Source organism: Heterodontus francisci, chromosome 17, assembly GCF_036365525.1.
Source record: "Heterodontus francisci isolate sHetFra1 chromosome 17, sHetFra1.hap1, whole genome shotgun sequence".
Taxonomy (NCBI): domain Eukaryota; kingdom Metazoa; phylum Chordata; class Chondrichthyes; order Heterodontiformes; family Heterodontidae; genus Heterodontus; species Heterodontus francisci.
The window spans coordinates 46,572,170-46,597,170 of record NC_090387.1 but is presented as its reverse complement, the minus strand read 5'-3'; the positions used below and the strand labels follow the sequence as shown (position 1 = coordinate 46,597,170).

Genomic DNA, 25,001 nt, shown 5'->3' with positions numbered 1-25,001 from the left:
CAAGTCTTCTCTTTCCATGCTCATGGTGCTTCAATAGCACCTCTAGGTCAATAGCCAAGAAATTAAGAACTCCAGAATTTGGTCTTTTTGCTGCTAGTGCCAGTTGTGTTGCCACAACACCCACAATTATAATACATAGCTAAGCTTGTCCATTCCAGCAGAATTAGCAACAGCCAGGTAGAAACCTGCCCTGCCCTCATCCGAATCTCTCCACAAGCTCCAAAGAAAGTCATGGCACATATGCACCAGCAACAATTTTATGGTCTTGAGCTGGTGAAAACTGTACTCACTGGCAGTTGCATTAACAGCCCCCATTTATTGGAGTGGATAGACATAGATTGCCAAAGAACTGTAGATACTCAATATTTTTGGACTGCAAAGTGATCACATTTTAACTTTCTTCAAGCCAGTACACAAGTGTTTTGTGTCTCACTGTTCAGCAAGTGTTTATTGCAGTGACATTTGTTTATAACATACTGTTCTACATTTTCAGATTAATTGATTACTCTTAGATTCAAAGCTTTGAAGCAGAAAGGTAAAAATATTTCACCCTTCTATATGCAACATACCTGAACATTTGAGGTTGCAACAGTAGTAGCATTGTGAAACTGCACACACATAGCTGCAATAGCAATACACAAAGATTAGCAAAGTGGCAATCCCCTATAGGCCTGGGTTTCCCATTTATTTAAATTACCATGATCGCTTAGTATAATTAACTCTGTAACCATCCATACAAGTTCACTCTGCTTCAACAGGCGGAAGTTATGCTTTTTTCTCCCCTCCCACCCCTTACTAAGAGTATGTATAGAAAGGAAGGGGAAATAAAAAGGGCAAGATGATAGCTTCTTCTGAGAATGGGAAACTTTACATACACGTTTAACAAATTAATTTAAAAAACAGCAAGTTTCTGTATAAATGGCTGTTCTAATTGTGAAAATTAAAATGTGAACTGCATGAAATTTATGCTTTGTAACTGAAAATGGAACACTTGTGGTTTCAACCATCCATACTACAGTACAAAACAGTGTGCATGACCTTCCATGAAGGCAAACTTAAATACTAAGGAATAGCAAAACCTGTTTTATTGGTAAACACATGCTGAGATATTGAAATACCTTACTTTTGAAATGTAACATTCACAAATAAACTATATCTCACACATTGTATAGTTGTTTTAATTTGACAGCAGATTTTGTTTCTCCATGTAATACAAATTCAGCTCAAAGGCTATGACAGTGACCTGGCTACCAACTGGGCATGAATGGGAGCTTAATATTCCAGGCCATAAAGTGTTCAGCTAGAACAGTGTAAAAAAAAGAGTAGCAGCAATATTTCTATAAAAAAAACAATATCACAGCAGTTCAAAGGAGGCCAATTAGGGTAAACAGCCAATAGATACCACACATCAGGAAAGGTATATAGGCCTTGGAGAGAGTACTGCAGATACACCAGAATGATACCAGGACTTAAAGGGCTAAATTAGGAGGACAGGTTTCATAATCTTGGTTTGTATTCCCTTGAATATAGTAGACTGGTGATCTAACGGAGATGTTAAGGTGATTAAGGGATTTTAGTGTAGATACAGAGAAGCTATTTCCTCCATAGGGGAATCAAGAGCAAAGGACATAATCTCATTAGAGCCAACCCATTCAGGAAGGGACACCAGAAAGCACCTGTTCACACACGTGGACCACAACTGGATGCTCTCCTCCCACTGCAAGTTCATCTCCAGCCCTGAGCAGATGTTCCAATCCCTGGCACCAGGCAGGCAACACAGCCTTCAGGACTCTCGCTCTTGGCTGCAGAGAACGGTGTCTATCCCCCTAACTATAGTGTCCTCTACATTCCTATTTATTTCCCCCACTTTCTGCACCATGGTCAGTTTGCTCATCCACCCTGCAGCCCTCACTTTCATCCACATAAGCTGAAAGAACCTCAAATCTGTCAGCCTACAAGGGCTGAGGCTCCTCTAATTCTTCCTTCTGGATCCCTTTACCTGCCTCACTCACGATCACACCCTCCTGTCCCTGACCACTGAGCAAATCAGAATATCCGATTCTATGGGGTCAAGTTTCTCCTCCTCATAGCTAGATTCATAATTCTGTCAACTATTAACAAAATCAGCTTTGTATACCAACCATCATTTAAAAAATGCATCAACATGTAAAAGACTTTATGCACATTTTTTTTTAAATAACCAAGCACTGGGAGGACCAAAATCACCAGTATTACATTAATGGATAGATTTCCAGAGTTCTCGCATGGTGAGATGCCCATCATGCCTGAACACTCAGAATTGCAGGCCCATGATTTCCTGATGTACTTTGCCCACTGAGCATACATTTGTGCATGAGGAATAGAAAATCTACCCTCAAGGCTAAAACTAGTCATTTTGACCAGACTCTGCATCTCTTGCAGCATTATGAAAGCCAGAAGTGATTCCTAAGCAGTGACAAGACATTTTAATATTTTGAAAATGTTAAAGTTAAAACATGGAATTTTACTTCAAATAATCAATAAATGATAAGTAAGCAATTTTAAAAAGGCATTGATGTACACAAAATGAATTAAAATTGCAAAACAAAAATAATCTCCTAAATAAAATGGTTTGAGGGTTTTTCATATGCTAGTCTATTTCCGTTTCTTCAGTGGTCACAAATCCCTCTTGCCTTCTGTTGTAGGCTGGGAAGGGTAGTAAAACTACTGTTTCGTTGCAAAGTTCATTTAAGTTATGTATCTCAATTGTTTCTGTAAGTAAAGTCAGGTTTTACATTTACAGACTGGGATACACTTTACGTTGAGGTCAAACTTTGAAAGCTAGGTTTCTAAAAATAACAGGAATCAAAGTTCTAATTTTACAGTAAATCAATTGTTCAACTGCATGGCATTTGAACATCAATATATCTTTCTTCTGTGCCCCCAAATAAGTTATACTGTATTAATCTTGAATGAACTTTGCAGTTTAAAAACAAACACAAAAGGATAAACTAAGAATTCATCTGCTTGAGTTTGGCTGCATTTTCTAGAATTCGCCTTTTCCAGTCTTCATAATCCTGTTCCTTTGCTGCTTTAGATTTAGGCTTTGCTCGTTTAGGTTCTGTTGCAACCTCTTCACCTGCTAATAATTAGAACAGCTTTACTTTTTTAAAAAAAAGACAAAATAAAGACAATTCAATTAGGTCTGTATCTTAACTTGATTCATTTGAATTAATGTTTCCCATTTTAACAGTTCAAAACCAGCAAGCTTCAGTAACGTGACAACACTGCTTGAAGAAAACAGATACTGGACAGAAGTGAAGTGAATTCTTCTTTCATAAGTTTGTTTTTTATGGCTCAAGACCCCATTTCAACTAGATTGAATTAGTAAACCAAATTTTAGATTAGATTAGAGATACAGCACTGAAACAGGCCCTTCGGCCCACCGAGTCTGTGCCGACCATCAACCACCCAGTTATATAATCCTACACTAATCCCATATTCCTAACAAACATCCCCACTTGATCCTATATTTCCCTACCACCTACCTATACTAGTGACAATTTATAAAGGCCAATTTACCTACCAACCTGCAAGTCTTTTGGCTTGTGGGAGGAAACCGGAGCACCCGGAGAAAACCCACGCAGACACAGGGAGAACTTGCAAACTCCACACAGGCAGTACCCGGAATCGAACCCGGGTCCCTGGAGCTGTGAGGCTGCGGTGCTAACCACTGCGCCACTGTGCTGCCCCACAGACTGTGGATCAAAAAAAAACACTATTCACGGATAGATATGCAGTATACAACACCACAGCAGAATTCAAGCTTCAAATACTTTGCGGCAAACATTTATTAACAGATGGTAGCATCATGAGTGACTCGCACCTTGATGAAAAGTCACTGCTATAGATATAGGCTGGGATTTTATCCAGGTGAAGGAGGCGCGTCCTCCTGCAAAAGCGCCAGCAAAAACCTCACGTCGCCCCTTCTGTGGCAGGCCTGCCAAATCAAATGCCAATTAGGCACTTAACTGGACAGCAGTGAGCCTTCAACAGGATCAAGGACCCCGGTGATGGAAGTCCCGCCCTCAGAGCTGCCAGCCAGAGGCTGGCAGCTCTCAAACTGTGCAGCACCACTGCACAGGTGGTGGCGCACCTTCCGAGGCCTAGGAAAGGTACTGGATGTAGGTCAGGGTGCGAGGGGTTGTGATCAGCAGCAAGGGGTGTCTCAGAGGGTCTCCTATTTCCCGATTCCTCGTTCAGGCACTAAATTCACATGCGTTCCTGCCCCGGAATTAATTGCACCCAATTACATGCTCTCCTCCTCCAAACCTGCTGGGGAGGAGAGCATAAAACGCTTTCCACCCCTCCATCACAAGCCCCTCCCCCCCCACCCACCCCAGGTGCGTGACGAAGATGTTTTTCAGTGAAATTTTTTTTTGTGGAGAAGGGGGAAAAGGAGCTTAAATAACAGATGAAATATTTAATACAAATGAATTGAAATAATGGGGTGGATTTTTTAATGCAATTAACTAACTTTTGCACAAATATTAAGAAAAAGCTAAACAAGTTCAAACCTTCCTCCTTTTCTAATAATTCCAACAATGTCCTCTGCCTCTTATTTGGTTTAGCTTGTTCAGTTGATTCATCTTTGAAAGTAATTCAGACAAAAATCGTTACTGAAACACACTGATAGTCATGTCCTCATTGATTGTGCTCTTTCAAAATTAATCTGACAAAGCAGGGTTAAAACTTACTGCAAATAAGTTGTCCAAACATTTCCATCTGATAGCAGAGTCGGTCAAAAATAGTCTTCTTCACACCAGATGCAGCAATGAGCTTGGGCTTATCAATCTTTATTTTCAAGCATCTAACAGGGCACCAGAATAAAAACATATATACAATGTATTTTGGTACCAATGATAAAACAACCATATTCCTACAGCTGAAAGATCATGATAGATCTTTTCACTGACCTCAAAATGTGAAGGAATTGACATTTTGCTTTTGGAAGGTGTTGCTTTAGTTTCAACCAGTATCCCTGCCCTTGGTTTATAAAAAACACAATGGTAGTGATTTCGAAGCATCCCACCTAGTGAAAATGGAGCAGGAGCAATTCGAAAATGGTGGGAAATAATTTACTGTGCTACTCTGGCAAAGTGTGGCTGCCTCCATCTTTTCCAGGGCCTACCGTCAAGTCAGGTGGTAGAACTTTAAGTATGAAAATCAAAGTCTCGTGATATGCATAGAACTCCTTTATATAAAAAAAAGAGTCATAACAGTACAGAAGGATGTCATTCAGCCCATCGAGCCCATGCCAGCTCTGTGTAAAGCAATCCAGTCAGTCAATCTCATTCCTCTGCTCTATCTCCATAGCCCTGCAAGTTTAGTTGATAGTCTCCACTTCCAACACCCTCACGGGCAGCATGACCTACCTTCTTCCAGCCCCAGGGCACTCTTTGCTCAACATCAACACATGGGCTGGCAGCCCTATGTCTATCTCAAAATGGGTCAGCCACTGTGGGCACTCCACTCAACAAAAAAACAAACATACTCCAACTGGACACTGGCACTTTAAATTAAAAGGAACCAAGCATCACATCACTTGGTGATGTGGAGCAATTAAACTGGTTTACACATACACTGGGTAACGTTGGTCATTGTTGGTACTGCAGGTAGGTAGAATACTTCATTAATACATCATAATTCAGAAGTGCAGAAATGACAGGATACTGTCACTAAAACCCATCACATTCTTGCAGTATCTATGTGAGCCATGTTAAATTGCTACTGAGAATTTTAAGCTGCAGTTTGTCTCTACACTAAATTCCTCTACACAGCAAACCAAATATCAGACAAAAACTTTTAAAAATATTTTGTACAATTCAACAAGCATTAGGCACATAAAGAGAATTAAGTCAGGATAACTTGTTACGACTGAGGCGGGAGGAGTGCATGGCTAATTCAGTCCCACTTCTCCACAGGTCACAACAGTCCTTTCACATCCAGTTGTGAATGGTGGTGGTCCATTTAACAAATAACTGGAGCAGACGGCTCCACAAATACCCCATCCTCAATGATGGGGGAGCCCAGTACATCAGTGCAAAAGATAAGGCTGAAGCATTTGCAATGATCTTCAGCCAGAAGTGCCAAATGGATGATCCATCTCTGCCTCCTCCTGAAGTCCCTAGCATCACAGATGCCAGTCTTCAGCCAATTCGATTCCTTCCACGATATCAAGAAACAAATGATGGCATTGGATACTGCAAAGGTTATGGGTCCCAACAACATTCCGGCAATAGTACTGAAGACTTGTGCTCCAGAACTTTCTGCACCCCTAGGCAAGCTGTTCCAGTACAGCTACAACACTGGCATCTACCTGGTAATGTGGAAAATTGCCCAGGTATGTCCTGTACACAAAGCAGGACAAATCCAACCTGGCCAATTACCACCCCATCAGTCTATTCTCGATTAATAAAGTGATGGAAGGCGTTGTCGACAGTGCTATCAAGCAGCACTTGCTTAGCTATACCTGCTCAGTGACACTCAGTTTAGGTTCCACCAGGGCCGCTAAACTCCTGACTTCATTACAGCCTTTGTTAAAACATGAACAAAAAAGAGCTGCACTCTAGGAGGTGAGTGAGAGTGACTGCCCTTGACATCAAGGTAGCATTTGACAGAGTATGGTATCGAGGAGCCCTAGCCAAACTGGAGTCGATGGGAATCAGGGGAAAACTCTCCACTGGTTGGAATCATACCCAACGCAAAAGGAAAGTGGTTGTGGTTGTGGGAGGTGAATCACCTCAGCTCCAGGACATCACTGCAGGAGTTCCTCAGGGTACTGTCCTCAGCCCAACTATCTTCAGCTGCTTCAATGACCTTCCTTCAATCATAAAAGGTCAGAAGTGGGGATGTTCGCTGATGTTCAAAGTTCACAATGTTCAGCACCACTTGCAGCTCCTCAGATATTGAAACAATCCGTGTAGAAATGCAGCAAGACCTGGATAATATCCAGGCTTAGGCTGACAAGTGTCAAGTAACATTTGCGCCACACAAGTGCCAGGCAGTGACTATCTTCAACAAGAGAGAATCTAACCATCTCCTTGACATTCAATGGCATTACCATCACTGAATCCCCAAGATCAACAGTCTAGGGGTTACCACTGACCAGAACTGAACTGGAGTAGCCATATAAATACTGTGGCTACAAGAGTAGATCAGAGGCTAGGAATCCTGCGGCGAGTAACTTACCTACCGACTCCCCAAAGCCTGTCCACAATCTACAAGGCACAAGTCAGGAGTGTGATGGAATAGTCTTCACATGCCTGGATTGGTGCAGCTCCAACAACACTCAAGAAGCTCGACACCATCCAGGACAAAGCAGCCCACTTGATTGGCACCACATTCACACCCTCCACTACCGACGCACAGTGGTAGCAGTGTACACCATCTACAAGATGCACTGCAGCAACGCACCAAGGCTCCTTAGACGGCACCTTCCAAACCCGCAACCTCTGCTACCAAGAAGGACAAAGGCAGCAAATGCATGGGAACACCACCACTGCAAGTTCCCCCTCCAAGTCACACACCATCCTGACTTGAAACTATATTGCCGTTCCTTCGCTGTCGTTGGGTCAAAATCGTGGAGCTCCCTTCCTAACAGCACTGTGGGTGTAACTACCTCACATGAACTGCAGCAGTTCAAGGCGGCAGCTCACCACCACCTTCTCAAGGGCAATTAGGAATGGGCAATAAATGCTGGCCTGGCCAGCGATGCCCACATCCCATGAATGAAAAAAAAAACTGTTGCCTAACCAACTTCCTCAGCCCTCTTGATTAAAAAACTGATCCAACATTTATTTAGCTTAGCTATAAATTCCTTTTTAACAAAAGAGTCACTTTCATAACATAGCCCAATATCTACTCACTTGCATGCAGTAAATAGAGCTGCAGTGGTGAAGAGGGGCTTTGAGAAATCAAGATCACCTTGCTGTGCTTCGGACAAACTGGCTTCATATCTGAAGGAGCAAAATAAATTTTAATTTACAAAATCAAACAGAAATAAGCAACTGTAAATCACAGCAAAGCCAGCAGAAACACATTGCTTTGAACATGCACCATCATTTAACGGAGATTTGAGACTCACTTGTCAGAGATTGATAACATTTTGGAACAAAGAAACTCAAACAATTTACTCTGGGACCTGATCATATAGATGCAAGCATCCTATGAAGCTAGGAAGAATTAGTGGAGAATCTGGATAGTTTTCTAAAATCTGGAGAGAAAAGAAACACTGCAGAGAACTGGAAAAGTGGTAATTATATCACTACTTTTTTTAAAAAAAGTAGATAAGCCAACAAATTAAAATGCCAATTCGTCTCAACTTCACGACTAGCAAACTTTTAGAATCTATACCATGGTATAAAATTACCAAGCATTCAAAAAAGCATGAATTAATTAGGACCAGCTTGCATTATTTCTAAATGGCACGTTGTCCTTGATGAACCTGATGTTATTTCTTCAAAGAATTCAAGGATAGATTAAGGAAATGCAGTAGTTGTGGCTTATTTATTTATTTTTATTTAGAGATACAGCACTGAAACAGGCCCTTCGGCCCACCGAGTCTGTGCCGACCATCAACCACCCATTTATACTAATCCTACACTAATCCCATATTCCTACCACATCCCCATCTGTCCCTATATTTCCCTACAACCTACCTATACTAGGGGCAATTTATATAATGGCCAATTTACCCATCAACCTGCAAGTCTTTGGCATGTGGGAGGAAAACAGAGCACCCGGGAGGAAACCCACGCAGACACAGGGAGAACTTGCAAACTCCACACAGGCAGTACCCACATTATATAGATTTTCAAAAGAATTTGATAAAAAGGTACCAGATGGCAAACTCATGGCATATGGAACTGAAGAGGCCATATGGATAGAGAGGGGAAAGCAAAAGGCAAGGTTAAAAGAAATGTTTTTATAGACTGTAAACATGTAGCGTGTGGTGTTCCACAAGTGTCTCGAGTTGGATTGCTCATTTACTTCAAACAAAAATGATGTGGATATAGGAGCTGAGGGAACAATATTGACATTTGTGGATGACATGAAATTGAGGGGGGGGGGGGGGGGGGAAAAAGATACAGAAATTTACAAAAAAGATTGTAAGACACGTTTTTCTACATGGAGTGATATGACACCACATGCTGATCTTGATAGAATAGGAAAGGAAATATGCCTTAAATGGTCAGATTTAAAATGGCATTGGAGGTATATGAAAATGAATATGTAGCAGAAAAGATGAAATGTAAACTTACTAGGGATGAGGGGGGGATAGTTGTGAACAGAAGAGAGAAGTTCAGGCCATTTTCCCCCCTACAATAATGGAACTGGTTCAGGAGTCACCTTATGGAACGCAACATGTCATCATTATTGTCTAACCAACCAGTAGAATCAAACAAGACGACACAAATTTAAGATTACAAAAGCAAAGCATTTCTATAGAGCTGTTCACATTCTCAGGACACACAAAGCACTTCACAACCATTGAATTATTTTTGAAATGTGGTATTCTGTAAGTGAATGCAATCACCAGTTTGCTTACAATGTCTGACAAAACAATGAAGGAGAAAATGCAGAATTAGTTAAGTGACAAATGTTGACTAAGCCACGAGAAGAAAATGCCTTGTCTTCTTCAAATAATGCCCTAGAATCTTTTATGTCTACCTTAGCAGGTAGATGAGGCTTCATTAGGATGTCTCATCTGAAAAACAGTAGCTCAGGACAGTGAGGCGGTGGCATAGTAGTAATATCACTGGATTAGCAACCCAAGGTCCAGGCTAATGCTCTGGGGACATAGGTTTGAATCCCACCACAGCATATGGTGAAATCTGAATTCAATTAATAAATCTGGAATTAAAATATCTAGTCAAATGGTGACCATGAAACCATTGTCAATTGTTGTAAAAACCCATCTGGTTGACTGAAGTCCTTTAGGGAAGGAAATCTGCCGTCTTTATCTGATCTGGCCTACATGCGACTCCAGACCCACAGCAATGTGGACTCTTAAATGCCCTCTGAAATGGCCTACAAGCCACTCAGTTGCATCAAACTGCTACGAACGTCTAACCATTGGAAAGAAAGCGGACAGACCACTCGGCATTGGACTAGGCACAGGAAACAACAGCAAACCAAGCCCTGTAAACCCTGGAAAGTCCTCTTTACTAACATCTGGGGGCTTGTGCCAACATTAGGAGAGCTGTCACACAGACTAGTCATGCAACAGCCTGATATAGTCATACTCACCAAATTATGCTTTACAGATAATGTCCCAGACACCACCATCCCTCATGACCAGAGGTGGCAGCACAGTGGTATACAGTTGGGAGGGAGTTGTCCTGGGAGTCCTCAACATTGACTCCAGATTCCATGAAACCTCATGCCATTCGGTCAAACATGGGCAAGGAAACCTCCCGCTGATTACCATCTATCGCACCCCCTCGGCTAATGAATCAGTGCTTCGCCACGTTGAGCAACTGGAAGAAGCAAGGGCACAGAATGTACTCTGGGTGGGGACTTCAATATCCATCACCAGTGGCTCGGTAGCACCACTACTGACCAAGTCCCAAGACTGGGTCTGCAGCAGGTGGTGAGGGAAAACCCATTGACCTCGTTCTCACCAATCTACCAGTCGCAGATGCATCTGTCCATGACCGTGTTGGTTGGAGTGATCACCGCACAGTCCTTGTGGAGTTGAAGTGCTGGATACATACCATTGTGTGGTGTGGCACTACCACCATGCTAAATGGGATAGATTTCGAACAGATATAGCAACTCAAAACTGGGCATCCATCAGCCGCAGCAGCAGAACTGCATTCAACCACAATCTGTAACCTCATGGCCTGGCATATTCCCCCACCTCCACCATTACCATCAAGCTGGGAGACCAACCCTGATTCAAAGAGGAGGGCATGCCAGGAGCAGCAACCGGCGTAACTAAAAATGAGGGATCAGGCTGGTGAAGTTACAATACAGGTCTACTTGCATGCGAAGCAGCATGCAATAGACAGGGCCAAGTGATCCCACAAGCAATGGATCAGATCTAAGCTCTGCAATCTGCCACATCTAGTTGTGAATGGTGGTGGATAAATAAACAACTAACAGGAGGAGGCGGCTCCACAAATATCCCCATCCTCAACAATGGGGGAGCCCAGCACATCAGTGCAAAACACAAGGCTGAAACATTTGCATCCATCTTCAGCCAGAAGTGCTGAGTGGATAATTAATCTTGGCCTCCTCCTGAGGTCCCCAGAATCACAGATGCCAGTGTTCAGCCAGATTCATGCCATGTGATATCAAGAAACAGCTGAAGGCACTGGATACCGAAAAGGCTATGGGCCCCAACAGTACTGAAGACTTGTGCTCCAGAACATGCCACACCCCTAGCCAAGCTGTTCCAGTACAGCTACAACCCTGACATCTATGCAGCAATGTGGAAAATTCCCTAGGTATGTCTTGTGCATAAAAAGCAGGGCAAATCCAACTCAGTCAATTACCTCCTGATCAGTCAGTAATGGAAGGGGGTCATCGACAGTGCTATCACGCAGCACTTGCTTAGCTATACCTGCTGAGTGACGCTCAGTTTGGGTTCCACCAGGGCCACTCAGCTCCTGACCGCATTATAGCCTTGGTCCAAACATGGATAAAAGAGCTAAACTCCAGGTGGTGAGGCGAGAGTGACTATCCTTGATATCAAGGCAGCATTTGACCGAGTATGGCATCGAGGAGCCCTAGCAAAACTGGAGTCAATGGGAATCAGGGTGAAAACTCTGTTGGTTGGAGTCATACCTAGCACAAAAGGAAGATAGTTCTGTTTGTTGGAGGTCAATCTCAGTCCCAGGAAATCACTGCAGGAGCTCCTCAGAGTAGTGTCCTAGACCCAACCATCTTCAGCTGCTTCATCAATAACCTTCCCTCCATCCTAAAAAGGTCAGAAATGGGGATGTTCGCTCATAACTACACAATGTTCAGCACCATTCGTTATTCCTCAGGTGGTGAAGCAGTACATGTCCAGACGCAGCAAGACCTGGACAACATCCAGGCTTGGACTGATAAGTGGCAAGTAACATTCGCTCCACACAAGTGTCAGGCAATGGCCCTCTCAAACAAGAGTGAATCTAAGCATCTCCCCTCAACGTTCAATGGCATCACCATCGCTGAATCCCCCAACATCCTGAGAGTTACCACTGACCAGAAACTGAACTGGACCAGCCACATGCTGTGGCTACAAGCGCAGATCAGAGGATGGGAATTCTGCAGTGAGTAACTCACCTCCCGACTCCCCAGTGTTTGTCAACCATCTATGAGGTTGAAGTCAGGAGGGATAGAATACTTGCCACTTGCCTGGATGGGTGCAGCTCCAACACTGAAGCTCCACACCACCCAGCAAAAAGCAGCCCGCTTGACTAGCACCCCATTCACCACCTTCAACATTCACCGCGCACAGTGGTAGAGGTGTGTACCATCTACAAGATGCACTCCAGCAAGGCTCCTTCAACAGCACCTTCCAAAGCTGCAACCTCTACCACCTAGACAGACAAGGGCAGCAGATGCATGGGAACACCATCAGCTGCAAGTTCCCCTCCAAGCCACACAACATCCTGATTTGGAAATATATTGTCGTTCCTTCACTGCCGCTGGGTCAAAATCCTGGAACTCCCTTCCTAACAGCACTGTTAGTGGACTTATACCCAAAGGACTGCAGCGGCTCAAGAAGGCAGCTCACCACCACCTTCTCAAGGACGAACAATAAGTGCTGGCCTAGCCAGTGACACTTACATCCCACGAATGGAAAAATTAAAAAATGTAAGTGAACTGTCATCTATTATGCGCTCACGTCCTACATTTGGTCTTGAATCCACATGGATGTGACCACTGAACCAAAGAATTAGTGGGGATGACTAAAAGAAATTCTCTATGGCATGTGGTTAGAATGTGGAATTCTTTGCCAAAACTATTGTTGAAAGGATTCATTAATTCTTTTAAAAGGATATGAAATAATTACTTGAAAATGAGGAATTTTGAAGTGTGCGGGGAGACAGTAGGAGTGGGATTATATGCGCAAGTGTATAGAAGTCATTGCTATATTTGATGACAAGAAGTTTCCAGCTAACAGCCTTAGAGCCACACGTGTCCCATTCCCGCCACCACCCCCCACTTCAACCTGCCCCCAAGCCCTGGAAATTTGACCCTAAAAGCTCAGTCCTATTTGCTCCTCTACTAGTACTTTAATACATGGGTATGAGCAGTGAGTTGGCCAAGGTAGATTGGGAAAGTAGATGAAAAGCTTATTGCAGTTAAGCATTGCAAACCATTAAAAAAAAAAAAATCATAATTCACAGCAAATATACATTACTTTAGGAATAAAAACCCCACAGGCAAAGTTGCCCAACCACGAAGTTAAAGACAGTATTAGATTAAAGGAAAAGGCATACAAGCAAAAAAAAAAAAGAGTAGCTAGCCCGAGGATTGGGAGGATTTTAGATTTCAAAGGTGGGCCAAGAAATTGATAATGGAAGAGAAAAATAGAAAAAGAAAATTAAACTAGTGAGACACAAAAACAGACAGATTTTAAAAACTTCTATAGGTATGTAAAAAGATTAGCAAAAGTAAATATGGAATATGGATCTCCTAGCGGCAGAGACAGGAGAAACTGCAATAGGGAATAAAGAAATGGCAGAGAAATTAAAGATATACTTTGGGCTGGATTTTGCCGATTGCCTCAACATCCTGACACCAGGGTCATTTCCAGATAACAAGACTTCTTCAGCGATCTTCCAATTATGCAGCCAATTTATATCAGGCTGCTGGGGGTGGGGAATCAATAGGACGGGACTGAGGGCCAGCAGGGAGCTGGAGCATGCCATTTGTAAAGGGGAGTCTGCAGCTTTCCTACTGGCTGCACGCAAAGAGGGGTGCAGTAGAAGGCAGTGAGTGGGGTGATGACAGGAATGCGAGAAAGTGTGCTCCACGCTTCCATGAAGCCAACCTAGTGTGCCTGCAGGCAGCACAAGAAAGGAGATAGGTACTATCCAGAGGACAGGAGGAGGATGCCAGCCAGCCTCACAAAAGGTGGCCGGCTGGAGGTGGCCGAAATAGTGAGCAGCTTTGGGATTGTGGCATAAACCTGGGTGTAGTGTTGGAATTGCTTCAAAATGACCTAGTGAGGGCTGGCAAGGTGAGTGACATGCATGATGGCAAGGTGACAAGCCTGCATGCATATGGCAGCCATGACATGTGCAGCGATGTGGACACCTCATGCACAGGGACTTAACAAGCACCCCTGTGTGCATCAGGACAGAGGGTAGTGTGACACCAGGGCCAATCATGAGCTCTAGATGCAGTGCCTAGCATGCAGCAAGCCTCCCAGTGGCACAATGATGGGCTTGGGAGTGGTGCAGCCTCATCAGCAGTGCAGGGGCAAGAGAGTTGCGTCACACTCGGTCATTGCAAGGAATGACCTAATTCAAGGGAGCAGAGATGGATGGGTGGTAGAGTGCCCTTTGTTACAATAATGCAGATGGAGGAGGCAGAGAGTTGCAGGGTGGCAGCAGGCCAGGCAGTCGCAGATGGGTGTGCAGCCCAGAGTCACATGCGATGGCACCATATGCAAATCCTTTGTTGTTTGTGTGGCCTCTGTGGTCCTTTGTAAACATATGAAACTCAGGAGCATCAACAGCCAGGAGAAAGGGGTTGCACAGTGATGTTGGTAACAGTGCTCACCTCTCCCACAGGGCCAGTGGTGAAGGTGGCGCAGCATAGGTCAGAGCCAGCAGACAGCTCAGAGGAAGCAGCATCATCTGAGGATGCATCGTCATTGTCCAGCGCACCCTCCACCAGCACAAATATTTACATCAATGGTGCATGAAGCTCAGTTAGAACAAGTGTCACCAGCTGGTGAGCACAGCACACACAAGCAGAGCCGGTGACGGGGGCAGTGACAGCTGCAGTCAGTCCCAGGAGTAAAGGACAGGCCCAGCAATATTCAGCTCCACGCAGATGTTGAGCCTTGGGGGAAATCAGAAAAGCGGCTGCTTATGGAGAAGCAGCAGGGAGTGTCTGGATATCGGTCAAAGTTCCCAGAGGCTGTTCACTCCAATGCACACACGATGGAGGAGTCCATCCTTGCCACGAGTAGCAGCATACTTCTGGTTTATGAACACATGGCTTCCACCATTCGGAGTGGCGACACTCGGAGAGCCACTTGCAACAGGCCATAGCGTACATGCAGGAGATGCACATGGGCCTCCAAAGTATCGTGCCCACCTAGAGTGGTGTTGAGCACTGGGTTGGAATGATGGCTGAGAGATGCATGGACCCATTGCAGGTGGAGGAGAGTTCCTGGTAAGCAGGGGAGTTCTGGTGGGCCATGAAAGTGTCGTGTAATGGATGTCTGAAAAAAAAAAAAAAAATCTGGCTCCACTCAAGGCTCCTGGCTTTGATGGCAGCCACTCGGCCCCTCTGACCATCACACGAATGCTGTTCTGCAACAAAGACTTCCACTACACAGATGCATGTGGCACAGCCTGTGTAACCCAGAGATCCTCTGCCATGGGCATCTAATGCACTGGAGCTGCAAGACCAGCAGGCTACCCCCACACCTGCTCCAGGTGTGAGAGGAGCACAACACAGAAGCACTCGAAAGTGAAGGTGTAAACACAATAGCCACACAATGGATATCTCAGCTTTGCCTTTATTTCACATATGGTACGGCGTGTTTCACTTGTGTACCTTCTTCTTCGGCAGTCACTCAGGATCAAGGATGCATTGCTTCCACTCAGGTTCGGAGATGGCTGATAAGTCCAATGTGTGATCTGTAGACTCTGCCATGAGGGGCAGGTGGTATGTGAAGGATCAGGCAGTTGAGTAGTTTGGAGGTTTGTGTGCTCCCTCTCATGCCTCTACTTCACCTAGGTACGTTCCCAATTAAGTCTGAGGTGTATGATGCCCTCCCAAATGCGGTTTCTCCATCTAGGATGGTCACGAGCCAGGGACTCAGTCGATGAAAATGTATGATCTCTTCAGGGATGCTTTGAGGACATCTCTAAAGATTTCCACTGTCCTCCTGGGTGGTTCCTGCCACGACTAAGTTCCAAGTAGGACAGCTGCTTCAGGATTCTGTTGAGGCATGTGAATGACGTATCACCCAAAACCAGCTCTGCTGGGTGGGACTAGTGCCCCGATGCTGGGCAGGTTGGCTTGGGAGAGGATGCTGCTGTTGGACTGCCTTTCTTGCCATTGGATTTGGAGGATCTTGCACAGGCACCTCTGGTGGTACTACTCCAGTGGAGGTGCCTGCTGCAGGTTGTCCAAACCGCCGAAGCATATTAGGAGTGCAGAGATCACTGTTGCCCAGTAAACCATGATCCTCCTCTCGGCTTTGGAAATCATGATCCTCAAATACCCTTTTCTTCAGGTCGGTCGAAGGCTGAGCTGGCATGTTGGATGTGACGATGAACCTCAGTCTATGTCCGCCTTCGCTGAGAGGAGGCTCCCAAAATATGGAAAATGTGTTTCACTTGTGCACCTAAACATATGTTTGATGCCTTACTTCAACATATCGTGTGATTCTTACAACCCCAGGGAGCCGTGACCAGATGTAGGGGCATGGAGATGGAGCCCATGAAAGAAGCGCTGGTACTGAAGGGCAAGGATGGATGATGGACATGGGATGGGCTCCCCAATGTTGTGCCACCGCATACCACCTGAGCATCATGAGAGGCATGTATCACCTCAGCTGAATCTAGTATGGATGAGGCCGTCGCAGGTTTCCCTTGCATGCATGTCAATGCTGGCCTCCATCAGTGCTTCCTGTGCCTGGTCATTGTCCACTGGCTGAATTTCCACTTCCACCTCAGAGGAGGGGGCACGCTCAAGAGAATCATCCAGTGCAGAGCATAGCAGACCACCACGAGAATCCATATTTTAGGGATCTGCCAGAGTGGTCTAAACATCTGAAGCACATTTTCAGTAGGCCAACTGCCTGCTCAACAGTCTCCCTTGTAGTTAGATGGCTGTAGTTGTAAGAATCCTCCTCCTTGATGTTGGGGTTCCGCAATGGTGAGCAGCCAGGTACGCAGTGGATACCCCATGCCACCCAGATCCATTCACAAAGGCTTTCCAGTGCAGTGAACTACTGAGGCACCTGGGACTGTCTCAGAATGAAGGAGTCATGGCAGCTTTCTGGGAACCTAGCACACACTTAGAGTCAGAGTGATACAGCACTGAAACAGGCCCTTCGGCCCAACAAGTCTGTGCCAACCATCAACCACCCATTTATACTAATCCTACATTAATCCCATACCCCTGACCACATCCCCATCTTCCCTCAATTCTCCTACCGCCTACCTACACTAGGGACAATTTACCCATCAACCTGCAAGTCTTTGGCTGTGGGAGGAAACCGGAGCACCCGGCGGAAACCCACGCGGTCACAGGGAGAACTTGCAAACTCCGCACAGGCAGTACCCAGAACCGAACCTGGGTCGCTGGAGCTGTGAGGCTGCGGTGCCAACCACTGCGCCACAGGATCCTTTTGCAGTGGTTGTACATGATCTGCACTTTTGAGGGAGTAGAACCTCTTCCTGTTCATGAAAGCACCTGGCTGCTCTGAGGCCATCTTGATAGCCACATGCATGCAGTCTATTAACCCCCAGAACCCAAGTGAATCCTGCCTTGGCTCAGACACCGATGGCCCTCTTGGCCTGACTTGCATTACCGGTTTGGAACCTTACATACTCCCCTGTCCTTGTGAACAAGGCAGCTGTCACCTACCTTGTGCAATGATGGGCAGCAGATTGAAAGATCCCACTAATGTCCCCAGCCAATGCCTGGAACGACCCAGTAACAAAAAAGTTGAATGCCACAGTCACCTTCACCACCACAGGCAACTCCGCCTCCAGCAAGCCACATAGGTCAGCACTGACCTGTCTTGATAAGCGGAGTCATCGGAGACACTGGTCTTCCGATAGGTCCATGAAGCTGAGCCGCTGTCTGTAGACCCGCTGTGCTGGGTAGTGCTCGCACTTTCCTGCCTTACTGCCCACAGGTGCGCATGCCAGCATAATGTCATGCTGCTGGTGCTCCTCTGCCCACTGGTGAAGTTCCTCTCTCTTTCCTCCTAACAGCAAGAGGTGATCTGAGTGCAGAGCACCCACTTCCCTTCACAGCTTTAACCCTCAACGGGTGTCAACCCCTTGGCTCGCCTGGCCTCGTTGCAGGGGTCCTGGGAAGAAAGCTTCCAGGTTCTCCAACAATAGAGAATCCAACCATCTCGCGTTGACGTTGAGTGGCATTACCAGCGCTGAATCCTCCACCGTCAACCTTCTGAGAGTTATCACTGGCCAGAAACTAAACTGGACCAGCCATACAAGTACTGTGGCTATAAGAGCAGATCAGAGGCTGGGAATTCTACGGCGAGTAACTCACCTCCTGACTCCCGAAAGCTGATGCAATATTCTCCACTTGCCTGGATGAGTGCAGCTCCAACATCAAGAAGCTCGACACCATCCCAGACAAAGCAACCCACTTAATTGGCACCCCATTCACTACCTCCAACATTCACTCTTCCACCACTGGTGCACAGTTGCAGCAGTGTGTACCATCTACAAGATGCACTGCAGCAACTCACCAAGGCTCCTTCAACAGCATCTTCCAAACCTCTACCACCTAGGACAAAGGCAGCAGATGCATGGGAACATCAGCATCTGCAAGTTGCCCTCCAAGCCAAACACCATCTTGACTCGAAACTATATTGCCGTTCCTTCACGGTTGTCACTGGGTAAAATCCTGGAACTCCCTTCCCAACAGCACTGTGGGTGTACCTACACCCCAAGGATTGCAGCAGTTCACAATCACCTTCTCAAGGGCAATTAGGGATGGGCAATAAATGCTGGCCTAGCCAGTGGTGCCCACATCCCATGAAAGAATTAAAAAAATATTGGCCCCCCACAAGTCATTTCAAACCACAATCCCTTTAAATTGCACTCCCTTCCAATAGCAATCATAAGCCTTCCTGCTTGGAAACACTGCACTTCTTATTGCCCATCAGTTACAGGAAACAATCACCTCCTGCTGTGCTCTTACATCTTTGTAGCTGGTGCGCCACTGAAGCTCCGTGCACCTTCAACAAAATTCCAAGTGCTGCGCAAAATCGCTGTTAATGACCCCCCCAACCACCAAACAGCTTCGACTGGATGTCAATCACCGGCCATGACCACAACCTGGTCAGGCTCCCCACCCCCCCCTTACCGGCCCCAGGGAAATCTGACTGGCAATGGAAAGGCTTTCGGGAGCGGTCCAGATGTGTTCCTCCACTATTTTCTTAACCCTACCCCCACCCACGCCTCCAACCTCCACGGGGCAGGGAAGTTTCAACCCTTTGAATGTCTCCACGGTAGAAGAAAAAAAACACATTCTGGAAATAGTGGAGAACCAAGGGTCTAGTGAGAATGAGGAACTTGAAAGAAATTAATACAAATAAAAACAAAACTTGAGAAATGAACAGGATTTTAAAAAATGTCCCCTGGATCAGATGGCCTACATCCTAGAGTTTTAAAAGAAGTGGTTACAGAGATAGCGGATGCATTGGTTTTGATCTTCCAGAATTCTCTAGATTCTAGAATAGTCCCCATGGATTGGAAGGTAGCAACGTAACTCCACTACTCAAGAAAGGAGGGAGAGAGTAAACAAGGAACTATAGGCCAGTTAGCACATCAGTAATAGACAAAATGCTAAATGATTGTTAGGACATAACAGGGCACTTAAAAAAAAAAAATTATATGATTGGGCACAGTCAACATGGATTTATGAAAGGGAAATCGTATATTGACAAATCTGTAGAATTTGAGGTTATATCTAGTAGGGTGCATAAGAGGGAACCACTGGATGTAGTGTATTTGGATTTTTTAAAAAAAAAATTCTTCAATAACGTGCTGCACAAGGTTATTACACAAAATTAGGGCTCATGGGATGAGGGGTAATATGCCAGCTCAGACAGATGACTGGTTAATGAACAGAGTAAGAACAAACAGGGTGTTTTTGGGTTGGCAAGCTGTAACTAGTGGAGCACCACAAGGATCAATGATTGCATCTCAGCTATTTACTGAGGTGGAGGGACCAAATATAATGTGTACAAGTTTGCTGACTATACACAATTAGATGGGAAAGTATTATGAGGAGGTCACAAGGAGGTTGCACAAGGATTTAGACAGGTTAAGTGAGTGGGCAAGAACCTGGTGGATGGAATATAATAGAGAAATGTGAAGTTATCCACTTCAGTAGGAAAAGTCAAAAAGCAGATTATTATTTTTGTTTTTAAATGGCAAGAGACTGGTAAATGTTGGTATTCAGGGCAGCCAAACATCCTTACACACAAATCAGAGGTTGAAGTGGAGGTACAGCAAGCAGTTAGGAAAGCAAATGGGATATTAGCCTTTATTACAAAGGGATTGAAGTGCAAGAGTAAAAATGTCACTGCAATTATACAGGGTTTTGGTGAGACAGTACACAGAGTACTGTGTACAGTTTTTGTCTGCTTACCCAAGGAAGGATATATTTGCCTTGGAGGGCATGCATCAGTAAATTTCAAACAGGGCCCCCTCCTCAAAAACCCATTTCAAGTCTTTCATCTATTCCTAGGACAAAGCTGAACTTTGAGTCTTGGTACTAGGACCTCATGATGCAACAATGAAATCTAATTTAGCTCTGACTCCTGTGCTTAGGTAAACAATATTAAGTGATTGTTACCTGCATGACTTTAGTAAATAATCCCTATTAAAAGTTATCTAGCTAAACAACAATGATCAACTTCTTTTGCGTACTAAATAGTGACGCACATTTTCTCCAACAGAGAAAGCAAGTCAGCAGACGCACAGCAAGCAGTGATCAAATTTAAAGGTGATCATCCACATCTTAAATAGATATTTTATGATTTAAATATCTATTTGAAGTAAACACCAGCATCAAGTGTAGTACAAGTTTACAAGCTTTGTAATTACAAGACAAAGTAATTAATTTCTTACAGGCCAACAGCCTGCTGGTTTTAGAAAATTGTGTAAAATGTTTAGAAGGAGGAGAATATTTACCTCTGCAGAATCTTGACTGATGCATCTACTGCCTCTGTGCAGCCATATTGAACTGCCAGGTCTCGAATTCCTAGCTGAGAGTGTAGACCAAGGATACTCTCTAAGGCTTTCAAATGGATCTGGTAAACCTTCTTGTTCAATCCAGATAGTCTTAGAACAAAATCCTTGAAAAAAAAAATACAATATAAATTACAAGCTACTTCTTCACAGCCACAGGAGGAAAAAAAAACAAACATACTGTTCTGCATGTGGTCTGTTCACCAAATTTGACAAAAGCAGAATTGGAAGCTAATTTAAACAGGTTAGTCATGGAGTCAACTTAAAATGTCCACTTCTTAGTCTTGTTTGATAAGCTTGCAACCCAGCAGTGAAACTACAATTGCACAAAAAAGAGTCAGTATAGTAACGACACATTCCCCTCCAATAGTCTTTTGTGTAAGGCATTAAAGTAAGCGCTTGCATGCTCTCTCAGGTGGATGTTATAGATCGTAAAGCACTAACTGAAGAAGAACATGTGAGTTATCCTGGTACCCCAGCCAATATTTACCCCTCAACTAACACTGAAAATAGATGATCTGGTCTTTAATTGCTGTTTGAGAGAGTTTGTTGTGTACAAATTGTTGAAATGTGGGAAACTCAGCAGCCAATCACTAGACTTCAAAAGTACTTCATTAGTTGTAAAATGCTTTGAGACTTTCCAAGGTCATTTTTTTTTAGTCGCCAATGGAGTATGTTCTTGTGAAATCACTAAGAACATTTTTCAAAACAAACTTTTTCCTGAGAATGCCCTGATGAATTATAATCCTGAGGAGTGTATGGGCATGCACATGAGGCCAGAATTGGAACGGCAGACATCAGAGGGTTGTGGGCTGGAGGAGATTAGAGTTTGGGATGAGCGAGACTGTGGAGAAATTTGGGAACAAGGGTGAGAATTTAAAAAAAGAAACACATTGCTTAACTGGAGTCAATGGAGGTCAGCGAGCACAGGGTGAACAGAACAAGTCAGGATACAGGTAGCAGAGTTTTGGATGACCTCATGTTTATGGAGGGTGGAAGTTGGGAGGCCAGCCAGGAGTGCAACGGAATAGTCAAATCTAGAGGCAATATAGGCAGGTATAAGGATTTCAGCAGATGAGCTGAGGCAAGGGCGGAATCAGGCAATGTAACAGAGGTTGAAATAGGCAGTCTTAGTGGTGCCATGGACATATGGTCAGAAGCTCATCGCGGGATTAAGTATGACACTAAAGTTGCGATCAGTCTGGTTCAGCCACAGGCACTTGCCAGGGAGAGGGATGGAGTCGTAGGCTAGGGCACGGAGTTTGTGGCAGGGACTGGAAACAATGGCTTTGTTTTTTCTATTATTTTAATTGGAGGAAACTCCGACACATCCAGGACTCCATGTCGGACAAGCAGTATGACAATGTAGAGACATGGAGTAAGACTACAGCGGTAGCAAGATGCTAGACCTCGCCAGTTATGGAGTAGCTTGTTGGTGCAATTTCTCTATGCACAGCTTCTAATACAACCTGCAATGTTCTGAAAATTTTAATTATTTAGGCTTACTTTGTCAACTGGATGTTTAAGAGAGGTTGCTGCAAGGTCAAGACAGATCACTGCCCTACTGTTGGCAGTCATGTGTGCAGAAAATCCAGTGCACTTCACCTCTGACAAGCGCAGGTACTCTTCCGCTTTCCTGAAACACAAGACAAGGCATGAAAAAGATTCCCTCACACCAAATGAATAAAAATGGAAGCAAAAACGTTCCATATCAAAGTTTGATATATACCTGTCTATGCAATAGAAATGTACAGCTTTTATTACAGAATTAGATAAAGAATGTTTAAATTTCACTGTTATAAGAAACTAAAATGCTTCAGGCTTATAAACAAAATTAAGGTCAATCTTTCAAGTAAACAGCCACAATAGGACACAGAATCTCCTGAAATTATGCAAGCACCAAAAAATCCAGCCTGTTCAGCACTGGAGGACATTCAGCCAACCCTGCCTGTGCCTACCAAATAGTTAATTGATAAGATTACAAATTTCAGGCACAATTTGATTTTAAAATTTCATGTAACAACTCCCACAGAAATATTAACGCCATAACTAAACATTCCATTTAAACAAAATAAAATCACAGAAAACTGTTCATTTTGAACCCAATCTCCACAAGTGTATTTATTTTCTTTTGAGAAAATGACCTCAAGCACCCTTTGAGTGTTAAGCCTGGAGAGCCAGATTGCACAACACCATGAGATAATGTAGGCACATGGCATCATGTAACAAGACAGCTATAGCATTGCTTACTGCACATGGAACACAACTGGGACTCTAACAAGTTATCAGGATATTTACTACAAGTCCCTATATTTAAAAAAAAAAAGCATTCTCATTAGATCTAATCATATGCACTACTGAAAAGATCCTAATGTATCTGGTGGGATGCAATTAACTTTTAAATACAAATCCATCTTATAATGTAAATTTTGTGCCATGTGTAAAATGCTGTTATTTTAACCTTACTACCATCTTTGAAGTACTGGTTTCAGCCTGCCATATTCACATACATCCACTGAGGGCCTTACTACAAGCTATAACCCGCTGAACAGACTATTGTGAATAATCATGGGGAAGCTAGATAAGTGCACACCTCAACAAGATGAAATCTATGCACCACCACTTATGTACACACATTGTCAGTTAAATAAATTGACAGAGGTGTGTTTACAAGGACATCACTCATCAATATAGTAAACAGCTCCAGACCCTGTTCACAAAATACAAACTGGATTTTATATAACATTTAAAGAGATCTCAGGGGAGACTGGCACTCAATGAATACAACTGGATGTAGAAGACATTCTAAGAGACAAAAGGAGTAAAATCTTCTAAATTAGTTTTAAGACTCCAAAGACAACAAATATGAAATTACCAATCGAGAACATGAAGGCAATCACTAAAAATAAACAGTTTTCCTTGAACAAAAATTGAAATTTCTGGTAAACGCTGGCTGATCAGCATCTGTAAAGAGAGAAGATAGGTTATGATGTTTTCTCAAAACATCATAACCTAACTACTGAAATAAAAACTAAAACTACTAGAAATACTCATATCAAATGTTTCTCTCAGCAGAGACTTGAGTGCAGAGCGCCAAGGTGGCCAGCACCAGCCTTACTGGAGCTGACATTGCAAGCTGTAGACATCGGGAGGCAGGGAAGGCGGGCAAAAAAGCAGTAGGAGGCTGGATTAATGTTCAAACACCAGGTTTAAGGCAAGGCCCGGAAGGAAGGAAGGAAGCGAATACGGAGGCTCCAACTGCTCCAAAGTGGCAACTACCAGATGTATTCAGGTCGGGTTCCTACACTTACCGGATAACTTTCCACGATTCGATCCTTAGTTTAACAGCCAGGTTTGCGAGCACTTCTCGCTCCATCTTCAAAGTTGCACCGTGTGCCCGCTCGCACCGACTAACGTTCCAAAACCCCGCGCTCCCGCTCGCACCGACTAACGTTCCAAAACCCCGCGCGCCCGCTCGCACCGACTAACGTTCCAAAACTCCGCGCGCCCGCTCGCACCGACTAACGTTCCAAAACTCCGCGCGCCCGCTCGCACCGACTAACGTTCCAAAACCCCGCGCTCCCGCTCGCACCGACTAACGTTCCAAAACCCCGCGCTCCCGCTCGCACCGACTAACGCTCCAAGCCCTGCGACTGATGTGCCAAACGCTCCACTGCCAGCAGCGATCAGAGACGATAAAACTGAGCTGGCGTTTATCGCTGTAACTGTTGATTGGACATTTTAAGGAACAATCCATGCAGTGAGGCGCCAGGGGCTTCCTTCTCATTGGTTGAAATGATTCCACCGGAAGCGCTT

At 44.4% G+C, this 25,001-nt stretch overlaps 1 protein-coding gene across 4 annotated transcripts; it reads right to left on the bottom strand.

The window, feature by feature from the left end:
* Positions 1 to 420: 420 nt before the first annotated feature.
* Positions 421 to 24,992, bottom strand: orc6 (origin recognition complex, subunit 6). Of its 4 annotated transcripts, none has more exons than XM_068049368.1 (7): positions 24,815 to 24,992; positions 22,692 to 22,821; positions 21,129 to 21,292; positions 7,908 to 7,997; positions 4,737 to 4,849; positions 4,557 to 4,628; positions 421 to 3,121 (listed from the first exon to the last, which is right to left on the bottom strand). In XM_068049368.1, the coding sequence occupies exons 1-7, from the start codon at positions 24,970 to 24,972 to the stop codon at positions 2,991 to 2,993; spliced, it is 858 nt and encodes a 285-aa protein (XP_067905469.1). In that variant the 5' UTR covers positions 24,973 to 24,992; the 3' UTR covers positions 421 to 2,990. The 4 variants fall into 4 exon arrangements, with proteins under 4 accessions (XP_067905469.1, XP_067905470.1, XP_067905471.1 ...); XM_068049369.1 differs by having other exon boundaries at positions 421 to 3,118; XM_068049370.1 differs by having other exon boundaries at positions 24,497 to 24,905.
* Between the last annotated feature and the right edge of the window lie 9 nt (positions 24,993 to 25,001).